At 41.3% G+C, this 25,029-nt stretch overlaps 2 protein-coding genes across 3 annotated transcripts in view; one reads left to right on the top strand and one right to left on the bottom strand.

Moving 5' to 3' along the window:
- The first annotated feature begins 912 nt into the window (after positions 1-912).
- Positions 913-10,895, top strand: ndufb4 (NADH:ubiquinone oxidoreductase subunit B4). Its single transcript, XM_048541512.1, has 3 exons — positions 913-1,173; positions 8,311-8,460; positions 10,737-10,895. The coding sequence occupies exons 1-3, from the start codon at positions 997-999 to the stop codon at positions 10,794-10,796; spliced, it is 387 nt and encodes a 128-aa protein (XP_048397469.1). The 5' UTR covers positions 913-996; the 3' UTR covers positions 10,797-10,895.
- Positions 10,896-13,363: 2,468 nt separating this feature from the next.
- Positions 13,364-25,029, bottom strand: part of hgd (homogentisate 1,2-dioxygenase) — a 43,211-nt gene continuing 31,545 nt past the window's right edge. For both annotated transcript variants that reach the window (XM_048540858.2, XM_048540859.2), the window contains 5 exons: positions 23,300-23,404; positions 19,949-20,075; positions 19,009-19,190; positions 14,777-14,948; positions 13,364-13,621 (listed from right to left, as the gene is read on the bottom strand). In XM_048540858.2, the coding sequence (XP_048396815.1) occupies positions 14,805-14,948; positions 19,009-19,190; positions 19,949-20,075; positions 23,300-23,404 (558 nt within the window). In that variant the 3' untranslated portion in view covers positions 13,364-13,621; positions 14,777-14,804. The remainder of the gene's footprint in view (positions 13,622-14,776; positions 14,949-19,008; positions 19,191-19,948; positions 20,076-23,299; positions 23,405-25,029) is intronic.

The following is a 25,029-nucleotide window of genomic DNA, read 5'->3' as shown; positions in this document are numbered from 1 at the left end:
TGTTTTAACAAAGCCTCCAAATACTTTCCCATTTACCCACAAAAACAGTAGTTGCTGGAAAAGTTCAGAAGGTCTGGCAGCATCTGTGAAGAAAAAAAATCAGAGTTAATGTTTCAAATCTGGTGACCCTTTCTCAGAGCTGATGGTAGCAGGGAAAATGTTGGTTTATATGCAGAAAATAGGGAGGGGAATGGGGTAGGAAATAAATGATAGGGCATAGCCTGAAGAGAGAGATGAGCAGTTGGATAGACAAGGGAGTTAATAACTATCTGGCTAGAATGGTTAGTGTGGACTGTTTGAGACGAACAACAGGTGGTGTGTAATGGCAGGCTATGTGATAATGATAACAAGAACAAAAACCAAGTTACTGGAAAAGCTCAGCAGGTCTGGCAGCATCTTATGAAGGGAAAAAAAGTTAACATTTCACATCTGATGATTCCTCCTCAGAATCAGTTGCCCCTGAGGATCACTGGACATGAAACAATAACTCTGACTTTTTTTTCTTCACAGATGCTGCCAGACCTGCTGAGCTTTTTCCAGCAACTTCTGTTTTTGTTCCTGATTTGCAGCATCTTCAGTTCTTTTGGTTTTTATTATGTGGTAACAAGGTCTGGTGCAGGGATGAGGGGCTGGGACAACAGTTCAGGCCCTAAAATTAGTGAACACGACATTGAGTCTGGACGGCTGCAAGATGCCCAAGCGGACAATGAGGACTTGGCCTGCTGTGTTCATCCAGCCCCACACTTTGTTCTACCAACTTGCATCTTTCACCTTTCCATCACCCTCCACCCATTGTGTCTTTCATTGCCATGTTGGAAACTGCTGCTGTCCTTGTCCCATCTCCTCCTCCAGTTTCACCTCCAACCCCTGGGGGTCGCTGCAGGGAGGGAGGGTATAGGCAATGCGCATGCTCAGCAGCAGCTGTACCGCGCTGTCAATAAAGTTATATTTGAAGGACGCCGGGCCGCCTGGGTGGTTGTTGATCAAGGTTTGATCATGGCCGATTATAAAGAGGCGCCGCTTGCCTCCCGGCCTCAGACTCTCGATCCCCGCGAATACTTAGAGCTGAGCCCCGAGGAACGCCGGGCCCAGGAGGAAAGACTCGCCATCCGGGCCCGTCTCAAGCTGCAGTATCTGAGCCAGCTCAATAACCCGAATCGGACTGAGCGGATAGTGAGTGGGGGAGGGGAGGAAGGGATGGAGGGATCGTGGGTGGGAGGGAAGGATGGAGGGAGAGTGGGGGGGGAGGGAAGGATGGAGGGAGCGTGGGTGGGAAAATGAGAGTGAGGGTGGTGGGGGGGAGTGAGTGAGGGAGGGAGGAGGCTGGGGTTGTGGTGGTGGAAGGAAGTCTGGGTGTTTTGACTCAGGTGTTTACAGCATATTCAGCCTGTTGTGTGCACACTTGTCAGATCTGATCTATGTCCATTCAGGCTTTTGGTGCATAGCCTTGGAGGCTAAGCAGGTGAATATCTGAATACTTCAACCATTTCGAGAGTTTTGTAGCAGAGAAAACAACAGCTGAAGTAAAACAATATGGCCCTTCGAGCTAGCTCCATCTGTCAGTGTGATCATGGTTAATCATCCAACCCAGTGCACTGTTCCCGCTGTCTTCCCATACTTTATGAACTCTTTATCCCTAAGAATTTTATCTGGCTCCTTGAAAATATTCAATGTTTCGAGCTCCATTGCTTTTATTAGCAGAGATTTCTACAGGCTTGTCACTCTCCAGGTAAAGAAATTTGTCCTTAGCTCAGCCTTTAATGGCCTACCCTGTATCCTTTGACTGGATTCCTTCCTGTGTTTGGCAGTCTAGTCCCGTTAAAGTTTTACACGTTTGTGACATCTCCCTTCATTGTTCTAAAGTCCAGTGAAGATAGCCCTATCTCATCCAACCTGTCTTCATACAGGATGCCAGTCCTGCCCTCCCAGGAATCAGTCTGGTAAATATTTAGCCCTGGATGTGAGTTTGCTCGCTGAGCTGGAAGGTTAGTTTTCAAATGTTTCGTCACCATTCTAGGTAACATCATCAGTGAGCCTCCAATGAAAACTTCGTCGGAGGCTCACTGATGATGTTACCTAGAATGGTGACGAAACGTCTGAAAACTAACCTTCCAGCTCAGTGAGCATACTCACATCCAGAACCTCAACCTGAGCTACAAATCTTCTCAAAACTCGCTAAATATTTAGCCAGATGACCATTCCTCAGACAAAGGAGCCAAAAAATTGCGCACAGTACATCACAGACCAAAACACCCTTTTTAAGATTGAGACTCCCACTACCCTTTTAGTGAAAATACTCATTACCCTCCTCATCTTAAATCTATGCTCCCTGGTTATTGACTGCTCTACTAATGGAAAATGTGCCTTCCTATCCATCCAGCTATGACCCTCATAATCTTAGATATCTCTATCAGGTTCTCTTTCAACCTTCACTGTTGCATGGAAAACCCCAGTCTATCCAAGATTTCCTCATGGCTCAGACCTTCCAGCCCAGGCAGCATCTTCATTAATCTACTCTGCATTCTCTCTAATGCAGTTATCCTTCCTGTAATGTTGTCACTAGAATGACATGCAATACTGCTATTACTGCCTAACCTGCCGTGTTTATGTTTATAAAGTCCCAGCATAACCTTACTACTCTTGTATTTGATACCTTGTTTAAGAATGGCAAGTGTCCTATCTGCCTTCTCCAATCACCTTTTCTACCTATCCTGCTAACTACAGAGATCTGTGAACATGCACACCAAAGTTCCTGTGTTTAGTACTTTCCAGGGTCTTAACATTCATAATGTACTTGCCTGTCTTGTTAGCCTTGCCCAGTTACATTCCTCTCATTTTTCCCAATTGAATTCCATTTGCCACCACTCTGCGCATCTAACCACTCATTGCTAGGATAGTTAATAATGAGGAGGATTTCAATTTATTTTGTCAGTTGTAAATTCTTGATAAAGGGGAGGCAATGGCTTGGGGTATTATCACTGGACTGTTGACCCAGAGACCCAGGTCAGGAATGGATGTTGCAGGTTCCAGGGTCTAGATCTTTCATTAACGTCAGGGAAGATGGTAAAAGAGGGGAAGGTGTGGCTTTGTTAGTCAAGGACAGTATAACGGTGGCTGAAAGAATTTTTGATGAGGACTCGTCTGCTGAGGTCAGAAACGAGAGGAGAGGTAACACTGCTGGGCGTTTTTTATAGGCCTCCGCAAAGTTCCAAGGATGTGGAGGAGAGGATCGGCAAAACTATTCTGGGCAGGAGTGAAAGGAACAGGGTGGTTATTATGGGAGACTTTAACTTCCCTAACATTGACTGGAAATGCTATAACTCTAGTACGTCGGATGGATCAGTTTTTGTCCAATGTGTGCAGGAGGGTTTCCTGACTCAGTATGTTGAAGGGCCAACAAAAGTGGGGGGGCACACTGGATCTGGTACTTGGCAATGAACCAGGCCAGGTGTTTGATTTAGTGGTAGATGAGCACTTTGGAGAGAGTGACCGTAATTCGGTTATGTTTACTTTCGCAATGGAAAGGGATAGGAACATGCCACAGGGCAAGAGTTATAGATGGGGGAGGGGAAATTATAATGCGATTGGGCAAGACTTAGGAGGCATAGAATGGATTAGCAAAATGCAGAGGATGGGGACAATCAAAATGTGGAGCTGGTTTAAGGAACAGATATTGTGTGTCCTTGATAGGTATGTCCCTGTCAGGCAGGGAGGAAGCAATAAGGTAAGGGAACCATGGTTTACTAAAGTAATTGTATCTCTTGTTAAGCGGAAGAGGGAGGCTTATGTGACGATGAGACGAGATGGTTCAGATGAGGCGATGGAGAGTTACAGAATAGCTAGGAAGGATTTAAAGAGAGAGTTAAGAAGAGCAAGGAGGGGACCTGAGCAGACAGTAGCAAGTAGAGTAAAGGAGAACCCTAAAGCTTTCTATAGGTATGTGACAAATAAGAGGATGACTAGGGTTGGAATAGGCCAGTCAAAGACAGAAGTGGGAAATTGTGTGTGGACCGTGTAGAGATTGGAGAGGTGCTAAATGATTATTTCTCATCTGTTTTCACTGAGGAACAGGAGAATATTGTAGAGGAGATGACTGAGTTACGGGTTACCAGAATTGAAAGGATTAAGGTTAGTAAGGAAGAGGTGCTATCAATTCTAGAAGGTGTGAAGGTAGATAAGTCCCCTGGGCCAGATGGGATTTTTCGGAGGATTGTCTGGGAAGCTAGGGAGGAGGTGGCGGAGCGTTTGACCTTGATCTTTGAGTCCTCGTCTACAGGTTTAGTACCAGAGGACTGGAGGATTGCAAATGTTGTGCCCTTGTTCAAGAAGGGCAGTAGGGATGACCCAGGTAATTATAGACCTGTGAGACTTACATCTGTTGTAGGAAAAGTTTTGGAAAGGATTATAAGAGATAGGATTTATAATCATCTAGCAAGCAACAATTTGATTGGAGGTAGTCAGCATGGATTCGTCAAGGGCAGGTCGTGTCTCACAAACCTCATTGAGTTTTTTGAGAAAGTGACCAAGCAAGTGGATGAGGGAAGGGCAGTTGATGTGGTGTACGTGGACTTCAGTAAAGCCTTTTGGTATGGAGTCAGGTCACTAGTGGTGTGCCTCAAGGATCTGTTTTGGGACCACGGCTGTTTGTCATTTTTATAAATGACTTGGACGCAGGCATAGGTGGATGAGTTAGTAAGTTTGCAGATGACACTAAAGTCGGTGGAGTGGTGGACAGTGTGGAAGAATGTTGCTGGTTGCAGGGAGACTTGGATAAACTGCAGAGAATTGGGCTGAATGGTGGCAAATGGAGTTCAATGCGGATAAATGTGAGGTGATTCACTTTGCGAAGAATAATAGGGAGGCAGAATGCCGGGTCAATGGAAAGATTCTTGGTAGTGTGGATGTGCAGAGGGATCTTGGTGTCCATGTACACAGATCCCTGGAAGTTGCCACCCAGGTTGATAGTGCTGTGTAAGAAGGTTTACAATGTGTTAGGTTTTATCGGTAGAGCGATTGAGTTCCGGAGCCGTGATGTCATGTGGCAACTGTACAAAACGCTAATGCGGCCTCATTTGGAATATTGCGTGCAGTTCTGGTCGCCCCATTACAGGAAGCTTGTGGAAGCATTGGAAAAAGTGCAGAGGAGATTTACCAGGATGTTGCCTGGTCTGGAGCGCAGGCCCTATGAAGAAAGGCTGAGGGACGTGGATCTGTTCTCATTGGAGAGAAGGAGGCTAAGAGGGAATTTAATAGAGACATACAAGATGATCAGAGGATTAGTTAGGGTGGACAGTGAGAGTCTTTTTCCGAGGATGATGACTTCAGCTTGTACGAGAGGGCATAGCTACAAATTGAGGGGTGACAGATGTCAGAGGCAGGTTCTTTACTCAGAGTGGTAAGGGTGTGGAACGCCCTGCCTGTCAATGTAGTTAACGCAGCCACATTAGGGGCATTTAAACAGTCCTTGGATAAGCATATGGATGATGATGGGATAGTGTAGGGGGAGGGGCTTAGACTAGTTCACAGATCAGCACAACATCGAGGGCCGAAGGGCCTGTTCTGCGCTGTATTGTTCTATGTTCTGTGAAAGGTTCTAGGAATCTGGATTGGAATTCTGCCATGGCAGATGGTAGAATTTGAATTCCATAAAACTCTGCAATTAAAAGTCTAATGATAACCACAAATCCACTGTCAGTTGTCAGGAAAAACAAGGAACCTTACCAAAAGCCTTCCATGCAAACCCTCACCAGCACTCTTGATTACCTCTTCAAAAAGTTCAATCAAGTTTGACAAATGTGACCACATTGTAACAGATCCATATTGACTATCGCTAATTAATCCATGTCTCTTTGAATGTGGCTATTTTCCAGCCCTCAGAATTCTTTATAGGAACTTTCCCTCCGCCAAGGTTAGATTCATTGGAATTTATTGGTTAATACCTTCCTCCCTTTTCTTTATAATGGGACAAAGTTAGCAATCGTCCAGTCCTCTGGCACCTCACCGGTGGCCAAAGAGGATTTGAAAATTACTACCAGGACCGCCAATTTCTCCTCCTTTGCTTCCCTCAGCAGCCTAGGGTACATCTCCAATATGGCCTGCAGATTTACTCACTTTTAAGGCTGCCAAACCATCTAGCATCTGTCCTGTGTCCATGTTAATTTCCTCTAATATTACACAGTATTCCATTCTGATTTCTATACCTGGCCTTTTAGATTGTGAAGACCAACACAAGGTGTTGAAGCTCTTGCTCTTCTTAGATTTTAAAGAAACTTCTTTGGGTTTCCATTGTTCTGTCTGTCGAAGCTTTTTCAAGTATTTTGTTTGCTTTCTTAGTTTTTTTTTAAAGTTCTCCTCTCTGTACTTTTTATATTGCTGATAGTGACTGCTGTATGGAGCCCTCAGTATCTGTCATAAATTTCTTTTTTTCTTAGTTCATCCTTTGTGTCCATTGACATCCAGGGTTCTCTGGTTTTTGGTTCCACTCTTTGTCTTTATAGGAACATATTTGCACTGTTTTCATGCTATTTCATATGTTTAGTTTACCCTTACTCCTACTTAAGTATAAACTAGAAAAAATCATACTCCTGTTTATGACCAAAGTCTCACTTGGCTCCACTGCCAGTCTCTCTGCTTCTCTGTGCAGATTTCCTGCTATTTTCATTGATGTTGAGTGCCTCCTGTATCCTCATCTTACCAACTCTTGTCAGTGATGTTGATCACCTGTCACAGGATCCTCAATCCTGTGGCTGTGGAATGTGGAAATGAATGGTGGGAGGATATTTGATGAAAGGAAAAGAAACAGTTCTGGAGTTGTGGTGAGCATGAGGGCATGGTTGAAAAAGGATGGAGAACGGGTGATAGTGAGGAGTGGGAGAGATGGGATATTGGAGGAGAGAGGGTATATGTGAGGTGAAGGTTGAAAGTGGAGAAGGAAAGCCTGTAGGGTGACAGTAACTGGAGGGTGACTTGTATAGGGGGGAATGACCATATGAGGTTTACAAGATCTCTCCAACCATCCAATTCCTGACCCTGCATTCAATCCCTGAATTGAATTGTTAGTCTGATACTTTTTTGATGCTTGTTGCTGCTCATTTATTCTGAGATCTTCAGAAACTCAGTCAAAATGTTGTGGCTCATTTTGTGTCCTGAAATATTTTACTAAGCTAAATGTGCTATAAAAATATTATGTTCTTCAACTCTTTAAGAAGAATAGTTTATAAAGTGAGTTGTCAATATCTTGCAACTTAAAAGTTAGAAAATAAATTGTATGTTTTCAGGCATTCCAAACTTTTATTCTTCTGCCAAGTACTTAATGTGGTCACATTGCAGAACAGAGTAGGACAGAATGAAAGTTTCAGTTGGATCACATGTTGACTTGGATAAATTTTAGTCTTTCTCCATTGTTTGCTAAATTATTATTCTGGAAATTACTGTTTCTTAATGCTTTGGAGCAGTGTTACCAGAACAACTGCTGCAGAGTCCACCATCATTAAAGGGGAACCTTGAGTGGGCAGTTACTGCAGCCTTGCCATTGCTAGCAACAAATAGCATGTATATAGTCCTCCATATTCTGGCAGCCAGTAAAAGTTAAAAAAATCCCAAAATTGTGAATTGAACTCGTTAACACATCTTTAGCAAGATTGGAAGTTACTTAACAGTTTCTTCATTCATCATGAAATTAATTTTAACTGTTTTAAATAAGTTTTAATGAGTGCAGATCACAAAACTGCTTGCAGATTTTTGCAGGCTGTTTATCTCAAGTGATGAACTTCGCTACTGTGAGAAATTGTAGTGTTAAATGGATTCTGGTTCTAATGCAGGTCTTTTGGGTCCTAGCTCAGGAGGACTTGTTTGTGATGGTTAAGATTGTTTATGGTTACACTGTATGTGATGAGGATGCAGCAATATGCTCCAAGATGTGCAAGATCTTACTTTCTTCTCAGCAGAATGCTAGCAAATGACTATTGAGGTCATGGTGACATTTCATCTTACCTTAGCTCATCTATCCATTCACGAAATCGTATCTCTGCATGATGTGTTTTGCATTAGAGAATTTGAGCATGAATAAGGTGATAACTCTGCATCTTTCTATGTTTCTTAAGGGTGACTATAGAAATTGTTGGCACTTATGCTTAATTTGATCAGTGCTTTTCAGTGTTTAATGAGAATCTTTTACTTGAAACTCATGTACATTTTTTGATCACTTATTGCTCAAAATTAACCATAATCCACTTTATATTTTAACTTGTTCTCAGTTTGCTTCTAGTCCTTTTAGCAAATAATTTGATACTATTTATTTGGATTTTGCAGGAAGACCCAGCACTCACCCGTTGGACATATGCTCGCAGTCTGAACCACATCTATCCCAACTTCCGTCCAAGTCCTAAGACGTCACTGTTAGGATTTGTCTGTGGAGTAGTGCCTCTATTTATATTGTACTATGTCTTCAAAACGGATAGGGTAAGAAGAGTGAGAATAAATGAATGAAGTAAAGTTTCATATGGCTATTGTCTAACACGATCCAACATTTAGAGAATGTGAGCTTTCAGGTTTTAATCCATAACTGGTGAGAATTTTGTCAGTTAGGAACTAGAAGTTCACTTCCATCTGCCAGTATCTTACTGTGGAGACTTGGCCCAATATTCCTCAATATATTTTCATTAAATTGTGTTTTGAACTAGCGGCAATCCTTGAGCCCCACAGGTAGCTCTGCTTTGTGGAAGTGTTCAGTGCTGGAGCAGCAACTGAAAGGCTCGGGCGGTAGTTTTATATATTTAACAACGTGGTTTAGTAACATTGGTGTGTCTTCAATGGACAGAACTCACCAATTTAAAGACAGTTCAGTTGAGGATTGTGAGATGACAAAGGAGGACCTCAGAAACATAGACCCATGAAGAACATGATCTTAGCCTATGAAAGAAGGAGACAGCTGCTCAGTAAAGCAGCACTTCAAGCCTTTTGCTTTCACTGGCAGCAGTGGTGGTGGCTATTGTTATTCTTCGGGACTGGCATCACTGGCAACATAGCCTTTAATATAATAAAACATCTAAGGCGCTTCACAAGAGTGTATTATAGACAAAGTAATGATACCAAATCACACAGAGGTAATGGGGATTACGAACAAGAGCTTTTTCCAAGCAGGGGACTTTTAAAGGAGTAAAGTGAGCTAGGGGTGTATTTCAAAACTTGAGGCCAAGTCAAGTGAAAGCATGCCCTACCAGTGGTGAGCAGTCTGAAATTGGGGATGTTCCATAAACTAGGATTGTAGAAGCACAGATATTTCATTGGGATATGGAGCAGAAGACATTTGAAAACCAGGATGAGAATTTTAAAATTGATGTTACAAGCATATGAATTAGGATCAGGAGTAGGCCACTCTGACCCTTGTGCTGGTTTGTCATTCAATAACGTCCTGACTGATCTGGTTACCTTATTCCCTGCTACCCACAATAATCTTTTCACTCCCTTGCTTATCAAGAATCTATGTACCTCTCCCTTTAAAACCTTCTTCTTTCACGCCATTTTTTTAGGAAGAGTTCGAAGATCCACAACCTCCAAGAAAGAATTTCTCTTTTTTTTTCTAAAATGTCCCCCCCTTAAACGGGTGATCTCTTTTGTTTTCAAATTTCAACGCCTTGTTTTAGATTCACCTATAAGATGAAGCATCCTGTTCATGTGTATCTGGTCAAGACTGCTCAGGGTAGTAAAACTTTCATTAACATCACCTCATTTTCTTGTAAACTGCAGCAGATCCAAGCCTAGCCTGTCCAATCTTTTCAAGCAATAAATCCGTTAGTCTGAGAAATATCTTGACAGGGAACAAATGTAGGCCAACAAACACAGGAGCGATAGTGAAATGAGACTTGGTTACAACATGGGTATCATGTGAGAAACCAGTGGGAGTGCACTGGAGGCCTAGTCAAGTCTATATTTGACAAGGGCTTGATTGGATGATTTAACAACAGATGAGTTGAGGAAAGGTAATGTCAGGCCATGTGATGAAGTTGAAAATAAACCTTGGTGCAATTATGAAGTTAGAGGCTCATCTTTAATCTCAATTATAACAGTAAAGTTGAATGCAGACTGATGACCTCAGATTGTTGTCAAGGGTAAGAACTGAGCCAGTAGCTAGTGAACAGAGTTTAGAGCAGAGAAACCTTCTCATCCAATGCTGGTTCTCAGGTAAACAGGTTGAGAGCAGGAAGGAGGCATTGTGGATGATTCTCTGCTAATGATTAGACAGATATGAATGTAACTAGGCCTGCTCAACTATTCCACTTAAGACAAATGCTCCATCTCCAGAGACAACCTAGTGAATATTCTTTGAATTGTCTCCAAGCTAGTTTATCCATCCATAAGCATAGATACCTAAACTTCATGCAGTAGGCTCTCCTATGCCAGAAGGAACCTCTTTGTGTGGTATCTTATCAATTGCCTTTTGAAAATCCAAATGCATTGCAACTACTGGTTCACCTTGTTCCACCTCGCTTGTTGTATCCTCTTAAGATCATTGTCAGAATCCTTCAAACTATGTAACATGATGGACAAAAATCTCAAATAACTGATAAATGGAAAGACATACTGAAAAGGTTAGTTAAGCCCACATTGCCTGTTTCGGTGTTGTACACTTAATGTAATTCTTTTAAACTGAGAACAGTCGCCTTTTGATGCAGTTTGATTACATTTCATTTCCATTTGAAATCTTATCTAATTTGTGGATTCTGTGTTCTTTTAAGGACCGCAAAGAAAAACTTATCAAGGAGGGAATGGAGCGACCATTTAGTCTAACATCGTGAACGCTCAAAGCAGCGACAACGAACATGATTAATAATTGTACAGTATATGATGCAAACATTATAAAACATCTGTGCTTTAATAAATGATTTAAATTCTAATTTCCATGATCTTCCTTTGAAATTTCTCATTACCTGAATAAGACTGCGGATAGTATTGCTATATTTCTTTTGTTGTTTCTGTCTTTCCCTGAAATAAGGTACGAAGGATTTTTTAGGTTTTACTCCTTGCTCAAAGTATTTCGCAGAAGTGTGATGTTGAATATCTCAACAATTTGTATTTATATGGTACCTTTTAATGCAAAATATCTTAACATGCTCTACCATCATGACCAAACAAAATTTTGGTCACATAAGGAGATAGGCCAAATAGCCAAAACCTTGTATAAAAAGGTTAATTTAAGGAGTGGAAAGACAGAGCTTTCGGAAGGAAGTTCTGGAGTTTAGGGCATTGTCAGCTGAAGGCACAGCCACTAAAAGTGTATGGGTGTTAAAATCAAATGCACATGATGGCAGAATTAGAGATTCACTAATTTCTCGCTTGTGGTCTGAAGATTATAAAGATGGGGTGGGATGAGAACAAGCATATAAACATTTAAAAATAGATTTCCATTTGTCCAGTGCCTCAGTGTAGGTCACTGAGCACAGGTATATGAACAGGACGTAGTGCGAGTTAGCATAGAGGTAGCAGAACTTTTGGATAACGTTTTGATGAAAGTGGAATGAGAGTCCGACTATGCATTTATGTTGATCAACTATTGTTAGAAAAGACTTACAATAGTGTATCAGCAGCTGATGAGCTGAGCAGCACAATTTTTCATGAACTTGATGGTGGTTGGAAGCTCATCTTTGGGTTGGATATGACATGATGATTGTAAATACTCTGTTTCAGCCTCAACACAGTTGCTAAGGAGAGGAATGGAGCCGAGAGAAAGAGGACAGAGTTTGTTGGGAATGGAAGATAATAACTGATTTCCTTTTCCCCCAGCATTTGGAAGACAACAATTCTGCATTGTGTATCAAATGAACAAGAGCAGCCTGATCATTGAGGCGCTGCAGCTATGCAGAGTCTGTGTATATGAAAATTGACACTATTGATGTTGCCTTGGAACAAGTGGATGAAAAATGAGATGGTCAGGAATCTCCTTAAGGGCACCATAATTTAATGGTGTGTTAGTGGGAAGAAATGTTGGTAATTCTCTGGCTGCAATTAGAAAAGAATGTAACTGGGTGACTGCAATCCCATCCAAGTGGATGGCAGTTGAGAGGTGTTGGAGAAAAGTGGTGTAATCAACAAAATCAAAGGTTGTAAATTTTCTTGTAAGAGAATGGGAAGGAATGGCTTGATTTTTTTTCTTTGTTATAGTTTTTTTTTAAAACTTTGACACTGATGTTTTGGTATTATAGCATGAAACACAGTTGCAGAGGTTATGTCATGGAGTTAAAGGAAGAATGGGCAAGATTTGGGAGGTGTCAACACATTAAGGACTTATAAAAGGAAGGGAAGGAAGAAGATGGACCCGTGGGTTGAACAAACATACATAAGACCAAACAAATTGGGAGTAGGCCCCTCAAGCTTGCCCTGTCATTTGATAAAATCATGGCTGACTTGATTGCGGTGTGAACCCCACCTTCCTGTCTACCTCAATATGCTTTGACCCCCCCGTTAGTCAATAATCTATCTCGGGGAATAGAGATTTGTGTTGTGATTAGAGGCACAAACACTAAATTTGAAGGAGTATGGGTTAGTAACAGACAAGTGAGAACTGTTCATTATTTTAAAATTGAAGGTTGTCCTTTTAGGACAGATGAGAATTTTTCTTTGAGGATTGTGAAACTTTGAAACCCTGCTTGTGAAAGTCATTGAATACTTTTAAAGCAAAGCTGGGTTGTTTCTTGTTAAGCGAGGGAATCGAGTGTTACCTGGATGCGGGAGCAGGGTTTGATAGGAATGTGATATTTGAAATATGAATAGATCAGCCATGATCTGCTTGAAAAATAGAGCAGGCTCAATAGAGCAGGCTTATTCGTATGTTTGTAAAATCAACTAATGTGAGAGCCAAGGAAGGAGTTTGTAGATAATCAATAATTTGTGAGAATAAAGACAAGAAAGATGGAACAAAAGCAGAAAATTGTGAAAATATTCAGCAGAGATGGCTGTGAAGGGAAACATTGGACATACCAATTCTGTGATCTTCAGAACTGTGAAAAGTTGAAGCTGTCATAGCTACATTGCCTTCATAATGTTTACTTCCCTGAACTGATAAAATGGTGTTCAGTAATGCAAAATGCCTAGTTTTGCTGTGTGATGAATAACTGAGCATAAATCATTCTACAAAGAATTATAGTATTAAATCAGTTGCAGAAATTTCTGAAGAAGGGTCTAGGCCCGAAACGTCTTCTTTCCTGCTCCTACTGCTGTGTTCATCCAGCTTCACACCTTGTTGTTATCTCAGACTCTCCAGCGTCTGCAGTTCCTACTATCACAGAAATTTAGTTTCAGCTTTCTGTAACAGGTGGAATGCTCAAGGGTTTAGCAAGTTGGTATAAACATAGTTTTGATGACCATGTTGTGAAGCTTTGAATTTTTTATTGTTTTCAGAAAAACAGGTCAATAAGTCTTAACAGCTGACATTTAATTTTTTTACTTGATTAAACTCATAGTTAAATGCAGTCATTTAGATAATTCAAATTACACTTTTTTTAATTACTGCCATCAATCTTACTTCAGTAGAAATTAACATCGCATTTCTGTTGAGACCTAACAATCAGCCCATTTGGTGTATATGGAAATATTATGATTTCCTCCCAGTGCTCAAAAGTTTGATCTGAAATTACAATACAAAAGTAATGAATTAAATCATTAGGTAGCATCAATTGGAAATAGAAATCTAAACATTACCCTGGAGCAAGTACTTTAAAAAAATGTCATAGTGCACCTAACGTGATAGGAACAACCTTTCATAATTTGATTCTTTGAATTGCACCTGCTGATTGGTCTTACAAAATCAGGTACAAACAATTTACCACGAACTAAACTAAAATTAAACTGTCTCTAATTCAGAATCAATAAGCCATTCAAATATCCTGAAAATTGCTGGTCTCGAAAGGTGCCATGTGTCAAAGCTTTTAAGATTGGTTTTGAATCATTGCCCTGAAAATCTATAATGCTGGAAAGAGGGCCCGGATTGCTTCTGCCTGGGAGCTCTGCCAGTATCCATGCCAAAGTCACAGGACGTGAGATAGATCACCACTTCTGTGTTCAGAAAGGCACATTCACCACTCAAGTGTGTCTTGGCACTCACCAAATTGTGACAGCTGGGAATTCCAATGTCTGATGGTTACACTTTGGAGAGAATGTTGTCAGGTATGGATATCCAATGTGAACGTTTCTTATATTCTTAGCTTTCTTATGTATGCAGTACACTGAGAGTAGAAACAATATATCTTGTCACCTGTACTTATTGTGTCATGTTATCTTTTAACATTCCATTGTATTGGTACTCAGATTCTAAGTGGTGATCCATCTCACAGTTGTAAAGAACTATCAATTCATAATCTTTTGAAATTTCATATTATTTCATAGACGTCTTCCTAACATGTTTCTCCATGAGCATGCTTTCTACTTACAGAAACAATTTAAAAACCTTAATGCAATATTTCAGCTGACTCTAGGGATCTGCCTTTATGGAAAGAAATTATGGAAAGAGGTTTATTTATATGTTTGCAGGTGTAACAACAATTGCCAGGTAAAGCTTCTAATTGTATATAAATGTGTGTGTGTGTGTGTGTGTGTGTGTGTGTGTGTGTGTGTGTGTGTGTATATATGAAGGCCAATCAAGGGAACTTTGTTTTATTAGCGACTCTTGTGCATTTAACCCCAATTTCCTGCATCATCTATATCTTCCTAATACTCTGACTTGCCAGGTATTATTTCCCCCCTTTTAACATCTCAATTGATTGGGTTTCCTGGACTATCTCACCATGTTAGAGGAATCCTGGATTCCATGTTCACTTGGCATTTGGCTTCCAGTTTGGATTGAAATTATTTTTCAGTGGCTGCCAACACTTTGAGTAGCTTTTGTCTAGGCAATTGCAGGTCTGCAGGCCCCATTTGGTGACAATCATGTTAAACGAGGACTCAAACATAAATGCCTGTCAAATGAAATAGAAAATGAACTAGTAAGTCGATTAGCTTAACAATGAATGGGGTATTATGCAGTTTTGAACAGAAACAAATGAACACTGAATCCAACGGGTAACACAACATGAGTATGTTCCAAGAACAGCACATTTCTTAGTCTGTACAAACTTGGCAGTGATATTCAGTTGGATGATGCACGTTGTCCAGCAATGAGCCATGAGCATAATAAAATGTGAGGCTGGATGAACACAGCAGGCCCAGCAGCATCTCAGGAGCACAAAAGCTGACGTTTCGGGCCTAGACCCTTCATCAGAGAGGGGGATGGGGAGAGGGTTCTGGAATAAATAGGGAGAGAGGGGGAGGCGGACCGAAGATGGAGAGAAAAGAAGATAGGTGGAGAGGAGAGTCTAGGTGGGGAGGTAGGGAGGGGATAGGTCAGTCCAGGGAAGACGGACAGGTCAAGAAGGTGGGATGAGGTTAGTAGGTAGGAGATGGAGGTGCGGCTTGGGGTGGGAGGAAGGGATGGGTGAGAGGAAGAACAGGTTAGGGAGGCAGAGACAGGCTGGACTGGTTTTGGGATGCAGTGGATGGAGAGGAAGAGTTGGGCTGGTTGTGTGGTGCAGTAGGGGGAGGGGACAAACTGGGCTGGTTTTGGGATGCGGTGGGGGAAGGGGAGATTTTGAAGCTGGTGAAGTCCACATTGATACCATTGGGCTGCAGGGTTCCCGGGCGGAATATGAGTTGCTGTTCCTGCAACCTCCGGGTGGCATCATTGTGGCACTGCAGGAGGCCCATGATGGACATGTCATCTAAAGAATGGGAGGGGGAGTGGAAATGGTTTGCGACTGGGAGGTGCAGTTGTTTATTGCGAACCGAGCGGAGGTGTTCTGCAAAACGGTCCCCAAGCCTCCGCTTGGTTTCCCCAATGTAGAGGAAGCCACACCGGGTACAATGGATACAGTATACCACATTGGCAGATGTGCAGGTGAACCTCTGCTTAATATGGAAAGTCATCTTGGGGCCTGGGATAGGGGTCAGTGAGGTGGTGTGGGGGCAAGTGTAGCAAATGAGAGGGGTGGAGAGGTTGAGGCTGTTAATGTCTCGACGGCAGTTGGAGATGAAGAGGTCGAGGGAGGGTAGGAGGCCTGCGGGTGGTGTCCAGGAGGAGGACTTGTGTTGGAAGCGGGCAAATGGGTCAGTGGAGGGACGGTTAGGTTCCCGGTTGAAGAAGTAAGCGTGGAGGCGAAGGCAGTGGAAAACTGCCCTATGTCCAACCGTGACTGGTATTCATTGATGTGTGGTTTTCTCACAGCTACCTAGAATACACCTCCTCCCACCCACCCTCCTGCAAAAATTCCATCCCCTATTCCCAATTCCTCCGCCTCAGTCGCATCTGCTCCCACGATGAGGCATTCCACTCCCGCACATCCCAGATGTCCAAGTTGTTCAAGGACCGCAACTTCCACCCCCCCCCCCCACCCCCCCACCTCCAGTGGTCGAGAACACTCTTGACTGCGTCTCCTGCATTTCCCGCAACACATCCCTCACACCCTGCCCCCGCCACAACCGCCCAAAGAGGATCCCCCTCGTTCTCACACACCACCCCACCATCCTCCGGATACAACGCATCATCCTCTGACATTTACGCCATCTACAATCCGACCCCACCACCCAAGACATTTTTCCATCCCCACCCTTGTCTGCTTTCTGGAGAGACCACTCTCTCCGTGACTCCCTTGTTCGCTCCACACTGCCCTCCAACCCCACCACACCCGGCACCTTCCCCTGCAACCGCAGGAAATGCTACACTTGCCCCCACACCTCCTCCCTCACCCCTATCCTAGGCCCCAAGATGACTTTCCATATTAAGCAGAGGTTCACCTGCTCATCTGCCAATGTGGTATACTGTATCCATTGTACCCGGCGTGGCTTCCTCTACACTGGGGAAACCAAGTGGAGGCTTGGAGACCGCTTTGCAGAACACCTCCGCTGGGTTCGCAATAAACAACTGCACCTCCCAGTCGCAAACCATTTCCACTCCCCCTCCCATTCTTTAGATGACATGTCCATCATGGGCCTCCTGCAGTGCCACATTGATGCCACCCGAAGGTTGCAGGAACAGCAACTCATATTCCGCTTGGGAACCCTGCAGCCCAATGGTATCATTGTGGACTTCACCAGCTTTAAAATCTCTCCTTCCCCCACTGCACCACACAACCAGCCCAGCTCTTCCTCTCCACCCACTGCATTCCAAAACCAGTCCAGCCTGTCTCTGCCTCCCTAACCTGTTCTTCCTCTCACCCATCCCTTCCTCCCACCCCAAGCCGCACCTCCATCTCCTACCTACTAACCTCATCCCACCTCCTTGATCTGTCCATCTTCCCTGGACTGACCTATCCCCTCCCTACCTCCCCACCTAGACTCTCCTCTCCACCTATCTTCTTTTCTCTCCATCTTCGGTCCGCCTCCCCCTCTCTCCCTATTTATTCCAGAACCCTCTCCCCATCCCCCTCTCTGATGAAGGGTCTAGGCCCGAAACGTCAGCTTTTGTGCTCCTGAGATGCTGCTGGGCCTGCTGTGTTCATCCAGCCTCACATTTTATTATCTTGGATTCTCCAGCATCTGCATTTCCCATTATCAATGAGCCATGAGCAATTGTGTTTTACGAAGATCTGCAGTGCTGAAGTACTTGTCAATAATACAAACTGCTTATGCATCTGTAACTAACTTGAAGTGTTGCTGCGTATACCTAGATGATAACTCTAGGTCTGATGATCACATTTTGAAAAATAATTATTTTCACTTATTTTAATTTAACCCTGTTAATGTAAGTTGAGAAGTTTATGATTGGGAGTGTTTGATTTCTAATACTCTTGACTGAATAGATTTCATAAGCTGTTTTTGTGGAATAAAATTATGCCAAAGACATTACATATCTTCCAGAACCAATGTCTGGCATTGACATCACATAACACTTTGGGTCTCCCCTGTAAACAAACACCCATCAGTGAATTGTCATTTTTCTGCAAATGTTTATTATGTAAAATATTTGTTGAGGTAATTGGACAAACTAACAGGATGTTCATATCCTTTAGAATATGTGGTGATATCAGATGTATCGGTTATTTTTCAAAATTTATCAAGGGTGAAAATGTTGTTTATTGTCTGTCTTATATAACTTCTGGCTAAGCATTATTTTTCTGAATTTTAAAAGTTGGTCATATTGGTAATTATGGATCAGCCCCTCGGTTTAGTAGTTGTACTGCCAGGTCTGAGACCGATGTTTGTAGGTTCAAGCCTCACTCAGAGACTTGAACACCTAGTTCTGTGGACTACAGGGTGAGTGCTGTATTATCAGAGATCACATCTCCTGGGTGAGTGGTGCCGTCTGCTTCACAAGTAATGCAAAAATGCCCCCACCACAATTTGATGAAGATCAGGTGAACTCTGCTTGGCTGGCATTTATCCCTCGACCAAACAACTGAAAAGCAGCTTATCAAATCATTCCCTCCATGCTACCTTTGGAACTTGATTATGGAGGAATTGGCGCTCTCATTTTGCTATGTTACAGTAGTGACTACAATTCACAAAAGCACTTCAGAGGCTAAAACGTGCTATGGAACTTCCTGTGAAAAGTACTTTATAAACTTGAGGTCATACTTCAAGTCCTTTCAGATAACATTCCTGGCTTCCACCTACTGGTTGCTCTTCCCATTGCACCCAATTGTAGTGGACACATTAATTTCATTGTGGAGATCAAACATTGAGCAGAACAAAATATTAACTCAAAAATATAAAATAGCATTTCCTTATGCTTGTTATTTGCCATCAAACTGATTTTCAAGGGCAGTGACCATATTTTTATCATGTCCAACAATATGAATTAGGTAGTTTATAGCTGCAACATTTTTTTATACATCTGCCAAATAGTAACAAATAGTTCCCATTGTAATAGAAAATGGTGTTTAGGAGTAAGGGCATTGCTCAGGGTGTGTAGTTGGTGATCAAGAAAATGTGTCTTCTTACATAGAAAGTGCACGTCACTGTCTTTAAGGTCTCTTTTTCACTTACCATTGTTTTATCAGCTATTCGTTCTGGTTTGAGGTCTGCCTTGCTTGCTTTCTCAAAACATTCTGCATCTGGTCCATGTGGAGTCATAATGCTATGCAGACTGCCTCCACCAGGTAGAAAGCCTTCCTCTTTTGCCTCGTAATGACCTTTAATCAACCCCATAAATTCACTCATACAGTTGCCTTGAGATGAAAGAAAGGAAACATGAAAACATTTTAGTTTGCAAACTACAGACCCTGCTTTACATTTTCTGTTTGGTATTTTACCTATTGACTAGAGACATATTGGAATTTAAAATTAACACTCAGTTCTTTAATGTCTCAGTAATATTAAGACTCTTTTTCATTACTAGATTGTTGCCTTCTTGGTACAACTCAAAACTCAACGGTTGAAGACATGTGAAAATGCACGTGAATGATTGACCCTTCTGGTGAAGTGACATCTGTCTTAAAATTTTTAAGCTAGCACCCTCGCACAAGTGGTAACGTACTGTAATCACACAGAAAATTGCTGGAACCACAGAATCTCTAAACAGGCAACTCTTACCCTCCGAAAAGCGTCCCACCCAGACCCATTTCCCTATAACCCTGCATTAGGTTATTACTACAAATGGCTATGACATCATCATAGGTCATACCATTGCATATTCATGCACAAGCAATGATTTATGGTGTCCTATATATCTATATACAGAAGTAAGATGGAACATAAATAATTGGTCTAACTTAAAAACAGTCAATAAATCACGATATCTCTCCCATCTTACTGCTGGGGATTAATACGGATTAATTTTCTAATGTTTTACGTCACCTGTCCAAAATCTTTTCAAATCAGTGCCAAAGATGAGACAGAATTCATTGCAACGGTGTATTTGCCTTCTTGAATATAACATGTCTATTACTATGTTAAAAAAAGACATAATGGATTTTCCATATCTTACGATGGTAGTATGGGGGTCTGAATGTGTGGTCAGCCACTCCCCAGCGTGGTGGAAAGATGACAAAGTCTGCAATAGCCACGCCTGGACGAGTTGATTTAGCAGTTAACACTGTGAAAATCGAAGGATCCTGAAAACACATAGGGCTATCATTAGATTGGTGATCTACAGCACAAACATCATGCAGAAGTGTCAAAATTTGGTTTCTTCTATTGTAGTTTTCCCTTGCACAGGAATCTATTATATGTAAACTTTTAATTTTAACTGGGCAGTTTGGATATTCAAAGAAAACAGAGTGCAGGATTCTTAAACTTCATCTTTAGTACCTTAATACTTTAATATTTCTGTAATACCTCTTTTGCAGATTACATATTTAAAATTGGACCAGACAAAATAGCAAAATACCTGTCCCCTGAAGAGGATTCTCTTTTTTTCTAATGATTTCTTCTCTCAAGAAAGGAGTTGAAATGGGTTTCAGTCTGGTTACACCAAAAGCAAAATAGTTGTTGGTAGTACAGAACTACCAATGAAATGAAAATGACACATTTTGTCGAAGAACAGGTCAATGGAGGACCCTGAAATAGGCAGGAGCAGGTGAGAAAAGGATACCATGGTAGCAATCGGAGACAGTTACATTGGAAATAGTCTTCCCCTACGACAGGGAAAGGAGCTAGCTGTTGGTGAATTTCTAGTAAGTGGTTAAGGTCTTTTTTATTCTTAAATTTTAATGTAATATACAAATTGTGAAGTTAATAAAATGTAAAATTGGCAACATAAGTAAGTAAATAATACTGTTAAATAATTGAAACTAATTGGCAATTTGGGTAATGTGTCAAGGATCATGTGGCAGCTCCTGGATACCATTGCGATCCAGGGCAAACATGTCAGCAGTAAGTGTTTGAAGTTCAAGCAGCTTTGGTTCAGTCTGAGCTGGAGGCAGAACTACAGACACTGGGATGCATCTGGATGGGAGACATTTATCTGGATTCTTTGTATCAGGTGGCAGTCACACCACTTAGAATAGGGTCTTCTGATCTGATCAGTGGTCAGGAACAGAGGGTTGTGACTGAGTGAGACATGTAATGTTGCCGAGGGACATGGAGTGACAACCTCTGCGATTGTTCCATAGGTTTGAGGTTTGCTCAGTCTGTTTGGATGAAATCAGATCTGTGGGGTGAATGTATAGACTGACCATGGTTCAGGGTGCCATTTGAGTGGTCGAAGAGCAACAAGGAATGTTGTAGTCGTTGTGATAGTATACTGAGGAGATTGACACTATTCTGTACAGCAAAGAGTGGGAGTTCAGGAGACTGTTACCCCTTGGTGCCAGGATTCAGGACTGAAAAGGTATTTGCATGGGACAAGAAGGATGCAGAGGTTAGGGTCAATGTGCATACTAATCATATAAACAGAATGAGGAAATAAGTTCTACATAGACAACATGAGGAGTCAGATACTGAATTAGAAAGCAGAACCTCAAGCTTTAGTCTCTGGATCACTACCTAAACTGTGTGCAAGTTGCACAGGTTAGATAAAATTAAAGAGATAAATACATGGCTCAAAGAGCTGTGGGAGAAGTAGGTTCCAGTTCATAGACCACTAGCTCTAGTGTTAAGGAAAGTGGAGGCTGTATTTTTGAGATGGTCTATACCTGAACCGTGCTGAGGCCAGTGTTCTTGTGAACCATGTAAGTAGGGATGTAGCGACGGTTTTAAACTTAACAGTGGGGCAAGGGATCAAATGTAAAAAGATGTGGGATGTCAAAGAGAAAAATTCTAACAGGGTGGCCCATGGTTCACAGTTAACTAAATTAGTTAAGTTAACAAAGTGTGAAGCTGGATGAACACAGCAGGCCAAGCAGCATCTCAGGAGCACAAAAGCTGACGTTTTGGGCCTAGACCCTGAAAGTTTAATACTTAAGTAAAAAACATGATAGTGCACAGATGTATGGCAGGTCAGCTGCTTAATCAGAATATAAAGAATGATTTAAACATTATTCAACAGAAAGAATTCAAAATTTGAGAGAAAGGTTGATAGAAAAATAAAAATACATGGCAAAAGTTTATACAAGTATTTAAAAAACAAGTACATGAAGTGAATGTTGTTCCTCTAGAGGTGAGAATGGGCCATTAACAGTAGATAATAGTAGATGAAATTAAATATTTTACTTCTATGTTCAACATAGAAGATACGATAAAAAATTCCAATAATGGTCGAAATAAAAAGGTGGAAGGAAGAGAGGCATTTACTGCAATTACAATCAAGAGAGAAGTTGTACTAGCCGAACTGTTAAGAGCTTTGGGCAGGCAAATGTCTGGGTCTTGGGTCTTAAAAAAGGATCCTAATGATGTACTAGATGCATAGATGTTAATTGTCAATAAAAATTCTAGATCCAGGGAAGATTCCACAGGATTAGCATGTAGCAATGATCAGGAATGGAGAAAGGCAGAAAACCGGAACCAACAACCAGTCAACTTGATGTCTGTCATGAGGAAGGTCTTAAAATTGACCAGTAAAGATATCATAGTTAGAAAAACTCAAGATAATTCGGAAAAGCTAGGCTAGTTTTAACAAAGGGAAATCATGTTTAGTCAACTTTTTGGAGTTCTTTGAAGGAATAACAAGAGCTATGGATTGAGGGAAACTTGTAGATGTACTGTACTTGGATTTCCAGAAGGCTGTAAGATTTCTGTGAAATGTCACATCAAAGGTTCTTTTGGAGAATAAGATCATTGTGTCACGGATGACATATTAGAATGAATATAAGAATGGCTGGCTGGCAGAAAACAGTATGCGTAAATAGGTTTTTGTCTCATTGGCAGGATGAGAGTTGTAGGGTCAAACAGGGGTCTGTGCTGGGGCCTCAACATTTTATAATTCATATCAGTGAATTAGATGAGGGGAGCAAAGGCATGACGGCTAAGTTTGCCAATAACACCAAGATAGATAGGAAAGTACGTTGTGAAGAAAGCATAAAGAAATTGCAGACTGATAGATAAATTGAGGGAGTGGGCAAAAGTCTGGTAGATGGATTATAATGTGGAAAGATGTCTAATTGTTCATGGCAGGAAGAATATAAAGTCAGTATATTATTTAATGGAAAACAACTGCAGAATTGCAAGGTGCAGTGGGATTAATGTGTGCTGGTCTATGAGTCACAAAAGCTTGGTATACAGCTACAGTAGCTACAGTGATCAAGGAGGCTAATCGCATGTAGCTTTTATTATAAGGGGAATTGAACATAAATTGAAATGTTTTGTTTCAGTTATACCAGGGATTGGTAAGACTATAGAGCAATTGATATATTACCTGTGTTTTATGTGCCAATAAAAATACATGAAGAAAAATACTTACTGCATGATCAAATGAAACAGAATTAATGACCATGAAGTCCTGCAGGTTGTATTTGTAAGGTGTGTAGTTTCCATGCCAGGCCACAACATTGAATGGAGAGAAGTCCTGAAAGGAGTATATTGAATTTCTTAATCTGCTTCAAAATTAGAAATTGAAGAATGACATTTGAGATTCCGAGCAATTTGATTTGAGGATCTACTGCCCTTTCATTATATAGTAATTCAGAATAATCAAAGTACATTTGCTATTACTTCAAATGACTGAGAAAACAAAAGTGAGAAAGTGATGCTTCACTTGTACAGAACCTTGGTCAAGTCCCAGCTCGGTGACTACATTCAACTTTGGCCATTAAATTTCAGAAAACATATGTTATCTTTGGAGTGGTATCGCAGTAATTCTCCAGAATGATACTAGATTGAATTGTATTATGAGAAGATGCAACCACTTCACTCAAAGTCCTTTGAATTTAGAAGGTAATAGGTAATCTATTTGAATTGTTTTAAACCATAAAGGAGATTAGATAGGGTAGGTATCAAAAAATGACTCTGTCTGGTGTGGAATCCAGAACAAGGGGCAGCAATTCTGGATAATAAAAAGACAAAGCACTGGAGAAGCTCAGAAGGTCTGGCATTATCAGTGGAGAGAGAAATACGAGTTAACATTTTGGAAATGTTATCATGAAAGTACATTTATTGAATTGACAAACAACTGGAAAATTGTGTCATTCCTATAGACAAGAGCAGAGATATTGCACAAAGCAATCACCTGTCGGTGTTTGGTCTTGCCAGTTGTAAAGGACACTACACTATGAGCAGTTCCCATGTGGACCTTTCTATCCTGGGCCTGCTACAAAATGTTCCAGCAAAGCACAACCAAGCTAAAGAAACAGCAACTCATTTTCTGCTTCAGCACCACACAACCTCTAGGACTCAATATTGAATTTCAGAGTTACAGCATCACCTCTATTGGTCATCTTCTATTTTTCTGACATCCTCCAAAACAAACCCACACCAATTCCTTCCTGTAGAATACACATGCACACAGCCGAGTCTAAGTTGTAATTTGTTAACTTTGCTCTCAGCAGAGTGGGCCTATTCACTCCTTTTCAGACCTTACTTTATGCACTTTTTACATCTCTATCTCTCCTTCACTTCCATTAACAATCCCTTTGCCTTTGGCTCTAAGCACTCATACAATCTGTTCCTCTTGCTCCTCCTCCCCCTCTGTCCGCAGCATGAAAAACAGAGATTTCCCTTTCAGTTGTGAAGAAGAGGCATAAGAAATTTGAACTGTTAGTATCTACAGAAGTAGAAACAGAGCTGTTAGATCTGTAAAGAGTCCCCAGTATTTAGTGTTTTATTTCAGATTCCTAGCATCCACAATATTTTGCTTTTATTGGAGCAACCTTAGAGTTAAGCATTTAGAGTCATACAACAATTCAATCTTATTTGCCTTCATTTGACCCATGTCCCTCTAAACCTTTCCTATTCATTTACCTGTTCAAATGTCTGTTAAATGTTGTAACTATACCTGCACCTACCACTTTCTCAAGCAGTTCATTCCACATACAAACCACCCTCTCTGTGGAAAAAGTTGCCTCTTGGGTCCCTTTTAAATCTTTCTCCTCTTACCTTAAAAATATGCTACCTGGTTTTAGTTAGGAATAAATCATAGTCCAGTGAAAATCTTGTACTCACTACCAGGTGGTGGTTGCTGAATCAAATTAAATA

This window comes from Stegostoma tigrinum, chromosome 12 (assembly GCF_030684315.1).
Source record: "Stegostoma tigrinum isolate sSteTig4 chromosome 12, sSteTig4.hap1, whole genome shotgun sequence".
In the NCBI taxonomy this organism is placed as follows: domain Eukaryota; kingdom Metazoa; phylum Chordata; class Chondrichthyes; order Orectolobiformes; family Stegostomatidae; genus Stegostoma; species Stegostoma tigrinum.
Note: the sequence above shows the minus strand (reverse complement) of the source record. Positions and strands in the feature narration are given on the sequence as shown.

Coding starts and splice junctions, on each gene's coding strand:
- ndufb4 (XM_048541512.1), top strand. CDS start 997: ATGGCCGATTATAAAGAGGCGCCGCTTGCCTCCCGGCCTCAGACTCTC. Junction 1,174..8,310: donor CGAATCGGACTGAGCGGATA/GTGAGTGGGGGA, acceptor TGGATTTTGCAG/GAAGACCCAGCACTCACCCG. Junction 8,461..10,736: donor ATGTCTTCAAAACGGATAGG/GTAAGAAGAGTG, acceptor TGTTCTTTTAAG/GACCGCAAAGAAAAACTTAT.